This window comes from Cyprinodon variegatus, unplaced genomic scaffold, assembly GCF_000732505.1.
Source record: "Cyprinodon variegatus isolate N-32 unplaced genomic scaffold, C_variegatus-1.0 Scaffold1259, whole genome shotgun sequence".
Classification (NCBI taxonomy): Eukaryota; Metazoa; Chordata; class Actinopteri; order Cyprinodontiformes; family Cyprinodontidae; genus Cyprinodon; species Cyprinodon variegatus.
In genome coordinates, this window is record NW_015151712.1 from 40,364 (window position 1) to 48,334 (window position 7,971).

The 7,971-nt window shown below is 37.6% G+C and overlaps 1 protein-coding gene across 1 annotated transcript in view; it reads left to right on the plus strand.

Moving 5' to 3' along the window:
- Nucleotides 1-2,479: 2,479 nt before the first annotated feature.
- Nucleotides 2,480-7,971, plus strand: part of cnst (consortin, connexin sorting protein) — a 22,679-nt gene continuing 17,187 nt past the window's right edge. Inside the window, exons 1-3 of the mRNA XM_015401796.1 lie at nt 2,480-2,584; nt 6,393-6,457; nt 6,628-7,005. Of these exons, the coding sequence (XP_015257282.1) occupies nt 6,448-6,457; nt 6,628-7,005 (388 nt within the window). The 5' untranslated portion in view covers nt 2,480-2,584; nt 6,393-6,447. The remainder of the gene's footprint in view (nt 2,585-6,392; nt 6,458-6,627; nt 7,006-7,971) is intronic.

Genomic DNA, 7,971 nt, shown 5'->3' on the forward strand with positions numbered 1-7,971 from the left:
TTGATGATTCGAGCTTTGTACACTTTATTTCTTTGTACTTTGTAAAGACCAGACATAAACCCAACTTTGATCCAACACTGTACAGTAGATGTGAAAGCTCATTTGTGGAAAATCTATTCTAATCTGAATTATTCTGAACCTTGAAAAGAATTACCAGTAGTTAAATTCTCAGTCTCAACTAGAGGTGGAATGAGTACCAAAATAAATGTACTCGAGTAGCAGCACTATTGGGTAAAAGGCTGCCCAAGAACTGAGTAACGATCAACAACATATAACATCTGATGTAATATTTGAAAATGATGTAAATTCATACAACATATAAAGTTCTATGCAATTTTTGGTGTTTCAAATACAGAAAAATCTATATAGACATTAATTACAGAATAGCAATTTCAGATGGAAGAAATATTTCTAAATATCTTTGAATAGACCTGTTATAAAACGATGTTTACATTACATATATATATGTATATATATATATGTATGTATATTATTTAAACTGCAGCTTTGGTCTGAAATCTGTGTTCGGATCAGCATGTTAAAGTCCAACTTTTGTTGCTGCTAAAGGCTTAAAGTGGTTCATCAAGTNTGTCGAGTTTCAGATGAAAGTTCTCTTTTTTTGGCCATTTTGGCTACTTCCACACTGCAGCCTGAACTGACCCAAATTCGATTTTATTGCCCATATGCGACCTGGATCTAAAATTTTTATGCCAGTCTGAAAAACACATAAGATTTTTTCCAATCCGACCCAGGCCACTTGGCTATGTGGTCCTGAATCCAATCTTTTCAAATGCGACCTGTGTGTGAACGACAAGGATGGTTTCATCCAACCTGAACGCCATTAATACCTGACAAAGGTCACTATTCTGCGTCTTGCTACGCAGAACTGGCAAAAAAAACAATCAAAATAGCAGATGATGATGCGGAGAGCAGTATTATTGTTTAATTGAAAAGATTGTGTTTTCATGGTTGGAAAAGACCGCTAGATGCGCGCCGCCCTCCCATCCATGTTTACTTCCGGAAAAAAAAAGCACGCTGGCCTGTGATGTCATTGCGTCCTCTACTGCGCATGCGGGACACTTGCGTTGTATGACTGCAGTTTACACAGGAGATCACATACAAGTCGCATATATTTGGAAATATGAACAGCAACGCAAAAAAAGGCCTGTAGTGTGAACGTAGCCTTTGAGCGTTTAATTAACCCCACAAATGTGATGCTCCAGAAACTCAATCTGCTCAAAGGAAGGTCAGTTTTGTAGCTTCTGTAACGAGCTAAACTGTTTTCAGATGTGTGAACATGATTGCACAAGGGTTTTCTAATCATCAATTAGCCTTCTGAACCAATGAGCAAACACATTGTACCATTAGAACACTGGAGTGATAATTGCTGGAAATGGGCCTCTATATACCTATGTAGATATTGCACCAAAAACCAAACATTTGCAGCTAGAATAGTCATTAGCAATGTATAGAGTGAATTTCTTTAAAGTTAACACTAGTTTAAAGTTATCTTCATTGAAAAGTACAGTGCTTTTCCTTAAAAAATAAGGACATTTCAATGTGACCCCAAACTTTTGAACAGTAGTGTATACATATATTTATACTGTGTATATGTAAATATATACACAATTTATATATATATATATGAATGAAAAGGTTTGGGCACACCTATTAATCTGAATTATTTTCATTTCTAAATATTTGGGTGTTTGCAACAGCTATTTCAGTTTGATATATCTATATATCTAGTAACTGATGGACACAGTAATATTTCAGTATTGAATTGAGGTTTATTGGACAAACAGAAAATATGCAATATGCATTAAAACAAAACTTGACTGGTGCAAAAATTTGGTTACCCTAATCATTTTATTGAATTGAAAACCCTTAATTTCTTTTCACTGACAAAAATGAAACACAAAATTGGGTTTGGTAACTTTATTAAGATTTGAACATCATAGCCAGGTTCATGAAATCTGTTTGAATCTCCTCATCTTCATACATTTATGTAAACAAACACACCTACACAAACACATCAGGCCGAAATACACATTTACACCCTTTTGCAATTTTTTTTCAGTAAGTGAAATTATGAGTAGAGTAGCGAGAAATGTTTACTCAAGTAAGACTAATGATACTTAAACATATTCTTGCACAAGTAAAAATAACAGTTAAAGTGAAACAAAATGTAAATGTGAATTAATATAACTAGCTAGAACCAACCTCTGGTTTTAAGAGATACAAACCTACCTCGGCACAAACATGCAGCAAAATAAAAGGTATTATTTATAAATATCTACTATTCCACTTAATAGTTAAGCGGTTTGTTGGGCTGTTATATTAAACAACAATAAATAACTTATGTGGCTGTAAAGTAGGAACAAATTAGGAAAACACATGCAAAGCACTGTGGGTGTGTATGCGGTAACAGGACACCAGATGGCGCTAATTCCCCTATTTTGTTTTCGGGCCCAGAGAGAGAGAAGCAGCAGCAGCGATCGACCCCAGGCTGTGTGCTGTACTGCGGGTACAACAACAACATCCTCGGCAAGGTGTCTGATGCGGATCTCTCTGCCCTTCATCCGTAAGTACATGTTTAATGCGTTGTGTCTCCACTACTCGATACAGTAGTAAGTGTATTTTTCTACGGCTGAGGCGGGTTTATGTGAAGAAAATTCCGGAGAGCGTTAGAAGGTGGCCAGATGTTGCTCCTGTCCGACCCGCGGAGCTAGCTTATGTTAGCCTGCTAGCAACGGTCACTGAGGAGGGAAATCTGTCTCCCTAACACTGAGGACTGTCATATACCTGCTTAGAATCAAGCGCTTCTTAGTTCCTCTCGGTGGTTTTCCTTCTGTTTTTGGTGAATCGGCACAAACCTCTTTTTTATTTCGGCTTGATCGCAACTGACAGATAATATACATGTATGTATAACATGTTAATGAAGAGCTCAGCTGTCAGTCATGGCTAGCTGACGGCTATTTAGTTTCGTTTACTCCACAATCACTCATTCTAAGGATGATGCTGCGTGTTTGTGTGTGCAGGAGGATGAATCTGTCTTTAAAATATGGACATAATGTCTGAACTGATCTGTTATTCATTGCTGAGGTTATGAATGTTTGAACTCTGGCCAACATCAGTGCTCCACCCAACAGCACATCTCATGCTTATTTGGCTGAATGACACCGTTTGCTTGTGTCCTCCTCTGTTTTGCATTATTCATGCCCCCCTGTGGAGTAAAGACACCGACATGAAGAGAGGATGGATGTTTTTGGGGTGATGGCTCTGTGGGAGAGGAGCATTAGAGGAGGAGAACCTGCAGACTTGCTTAGACAACTTTTATTGTCATGTTGTATACACAGAGTGTGTACAAAACAAAATTTTGTGTAGTACAGCTTTTTCAGAAAATAAATTAACATTTCCATTCCATAAAGTGCATCAGTGATCAAATGGAAACAGTGTGGGAGAAAAAAAACATGGTGCAAAAAAATGCATTGATATTGAAGTTCAGAGCATTAATATATATGGTGCAATTATGCAGTATTTGTGGTTTGGTGTTATGACAGTGATGCAGAATATGTGACATGATTTAGAGTTTCTATAGAGTTACTTTATTTATTTTTTTAGAGTTTTTTCAGCAGTTCAGCAGGCTGATGGCAGTAGGGAAGAAACTGTTGCAGAATCTGTTGGATCTGCATTGAATGCTGCAAAGCTTCTTCTCAGAGGGAGAACAGTCCATGGTGGGGGTGTAAGGAGTCATTGATGATGTAATGGGGTCAGGACACGCAGCGCTGGGAGGAAACGTCTTTTATGGAGGGAAGAGGAGTCCCAATGATCTTCTTTGCTGTTCTCACCACTCTTCTCACCTGCAGCCTCCACACAGTGAGACAGCTGGTCAGAACACTCTCTATGATGCTTCTGTAGAAGGTGGTGAGGATGGGTGGGGGCAGGTGGGCTCTCTTCATCCTCCACAGGAAGTACATGCACTTCTGTGCCCTTTTGATCAGTGAGGTGTTGTTTACAGTCCAGGTGAGGATGTCTGTGATGTGCACCCCCAGGGATTTGGTGCTGCTGCATTACAGAGAAACTCCTAAAGCAAGGCAGAATAACGTCTGTTATGGAAGTCTGCAGGGCACTGAGGCGTAAAACTCCAATGTCAGGGTTGTTTTTCATGGTGTGTGTTTGTTTATAGCCCAGAGGGTCACTCAGTAACTGGAAGTTTCCTGTTTGATTTGTCCTTTTTTTTTTTTTTTTTTACCACCAGATGAAAATCAAACAGTTCTTTCATTCAAAGGGTGGTGTCTCTTATTAAAATATACAAGGTTCCTGAATCATAAGTGGTCACAGCGTGTTATGTGCTCTCGTCTCCCTTTAGATGAAAACCAGGACAGCTCTGTTCCTCTGAGATGGGCTTTAATTAACCTGGATCTGTATGTTGCTTGAGATTTGGGATTGTTTTCCTATAGTGCCATGGCTTAATCATGCTTTCTATTTGCTTGTTTGTCTTCACCTTCCTTAGTAGTTCATCTGCTGTTACCACTTAATTCTAACTTTCATTTAGAGGTTGTTGTTTTTTTTTATTGAAAAGTGAATTCAGCAAACAACCAGTGCCAGTTTAAACTGCAGCTTTGGTCTGAAATCTGTGTTCGGATCAGCATGTTAAAGTCCAACTTTTGTTGCTGCTAAAGGCTTAAAGTGGTTCATCAAGTTATGTCAGTCTCCACTGTTGCTGAGTCAACTGTAAACATAAGCAAGGAGGGTAAAATGGAAAAAAAGCCTGCTATTGCTCAATACTGACTTGCACTTTAGACCTATTTTCCTCTTTGTTCACCTGCCTGTTTTTGCTCCAGATTAGCGTCATCTTTGACGTTTAAGTGTTTAATGCCGCGAAGTTCAGAAGAGTCTGGAAATTTACATCAAGAGTAACAGCCCTGATTATCGAAAGCGAATGTCTGAATAATTAACATAATACCTCATTTTTATTTTGAAACCATACTGTTGTTTGTCTAACTTCATGATCTTTTTGGGTTTAGATTTACTAAAGAAATCAGAAGCAAATCATTTAGAAAATTCAGAGATTCTATTTTGTCTTTTGATCCTCCTGCATTACAAACTGAGGTTTAAAGCACCAAACAAAACATTTTTTCTTTGCTGCTACAAAAATAAATAAAAGTATCATGGATCACATATTTTGCTTTCAATAACCTTTATTTAATATGGAATAATCCAGACCAGATTTGTCAAGTTATTTATTTCAAAATTGAACTAATTCAAGTTACAGTACTCCAAATGTCCCCAAGAAACTCAGAATTAGCAGTTTAGGACATTACTGAATTTATCTGAATAAAAACAAAATACAAATTTTCACTCCTTTACAGAAGAGATGTATTTATAATGAAATTAAATGAGGCACAGACGTTATTTATCAGATGATAAATAGCGTCTGAAGGCAGCTGTGTCCTTTGTATTTCACTTAAGGCCATCAGTTTCTGCATGTCAAGTGAATACATTGTTTACTTTCAGATGCATTAATTACGCCTGAGTGAGATGCATGACAGCTTTTTATATTTGACCTAATGGTATAAATGCATGAATAAATCCAATCATTTCCCACTCTTTAAAACAAAGGTTAGTTAAAAACAAACAAATAAACAAACAAAAAAACAGAACCAGATTATTCCCTTGGAGGAAATGCCCAGTGAGCTTTATTCATCTGAGCATGTAGATGTTTTCCTATTTCATAATAAATCACACTGCATGTTTCTGACTGTAAATAAGATCTTTCTAGTTAGTAGTTCTCATCAGCTTAAATGGTTTAAATTTTTACAATCTGCTCCAAAACTAATTTAGAGCAACAAACGTTACATAATTTTAAAATAAAAAGAAAGACAAATGCATAACGAGGATGGATATATTTTCAAAAATTTCAACCTCCTGACAGGAAAAGTAGATCTAAAGAAAATACCACTAGTATTTTAGTATAATTTGTTGTGATAATTCAATAGATGCTTTTCATAAAGAAAATAAAATAAAATGGCTCAACCTTCATCTTCTTTTTACATCTCACTAGAAATATGATACTTTCTATAGAAAGTACTGAAGAGCCCATGTGGCCGATTGAAGCAGCTGCTGGGCTCCAGAGCTGCAGGCTGCAGACCCCTGACCTGAGCTAGAAGGATCTGGCATCACAGGTCATCACAGATGGTGTAAAGAAATGGAGTCGCTCTCCATTGCCTTATCTGTCCAACATTTATATGGCAGCTCGGGAATGAGGAAAAACTTGTTTTCTGAGTTTTTTTTCTCGCCTTCTCTTTAAATAGACCGCAACCCTGTTAGTAATTTTGAACCTTTATGTCAACTCGGTTTGTTTAGTTTTGTTTTTGTCGTCCCTGCAGCCTTAAAGAGGGGCTTCCATGACTGCCGTCACTGACGCTCCAGCTGCTGAAGCCAATGGATCATGGTAGGGACTTCCTGATTTATTTTACAAGATATATGGTAGAATAAAGTCTCAGAACAATCGTGAGCTCAGAACAGTGAAAGTTGTTCTATAATTTGTGAAATCTGACTTTCCAGCTCTTTAAATGTCTTATTATTCTCCCAACTCAACTGATTTCAACTTTTGGTCCTCAGGTCTGTTTGAGATGGAGGGCAGCGCAATGTCACAAGTTGGCGTGGATGCCTTTGAGCTCTGTGACAACATTTCAGACTCCAAAGCCCTCACAGCTCAAACTCGAAACCTCAATCAGACGCTTGCACAAACTCTCCCGATTCCCCAAAATGAGGAGGCAGGATCATGTTGCCCCATCCAGAAAACCCCTCTGGACAACAGCAGGGAGGAGGAAATGGGAAAAGAGGAACACTCAGAAGGATGCAGAGATGTGGATGAGGAAGAGGATGTTGATGAAATGATGAAGGAAGAAGAAGAGGAGGAATCAGAGGCATCAAGTTCACTGATATGTTGCCAGTCGCCAGATACTCCAATGACTGATTCCTCATATTCAGAGACAGGTAGGGAACGTATTTCTGCTCAAACATCCTCAATGGTCCTCCTTCACACCAAGGATTAGTTTCAATCTGTCTCATTTTATGATTTTTAAGGCAAGTAGTTATCTGTACAAGCAGAAAACACAGACCAGCATTAAGTTAAAATATATAAATGAAATGGAAAACAGTAGATTAAAAAATCTTTGGAGCTGTCAATGTTCCTCCTATATTCCTATTTAAAAATATAAAAAGATATGTGTTCTGTTATATTAATAAATTGTTGGATTATCATATGAATTCAATGACTACACCAGCTCCTCTAGCATAATAGATTCTAAACAGGGTAAATAAATCCCAGCTTTTATTTTCCTTAGAAAAATACAAATTAGATCAGGAAATTGACAACAAAAGCAAATCATTTACTGATGGATAAAGTTTAGCTGTAAGCCTAAAATGTTCCTTTAAAATACATTTATTATTATATAAAGTAACATTGCATCATTTTTGACTCAATTTGAGATACATTAAACGATTTTTCAGGTCAATATAAAGCACTTGTTGGTGTGTATTGATGCTGCGTGCAGGCTGTGTAACCAGAGAGGGTCAGATCTGTCACTGACTGAGTCATGTGACCCTCGGCGTTGCTTCACAGCAGTCTGAGCTCCCTTTAAATTCTAGAGCTAACTAAGTTAAAGGTAATTCTGGTGAAGAATCTCAGTCATACAGATTATAGTCACTGCAAAAAAGTAAAAAAAACAAACTACTGGACTTTGTTTCCAAAGGTTTCTAAAGGTTATTGTTAAGCATCAAAACACATATGACACGCAGAGGTCATTTGCAGTTTTAGTAGGTTTCCAATACATATTGTTGCCCCTCCAGGAGGGGGTCAGCTGTCATACTCCGAAAAACCGACAGACTGTTTAATTTACAGACATTTGTGCAGTGTACGGTGCTAGTTGCTTTCAGTGATGCTAATCCTGGAATTTATTG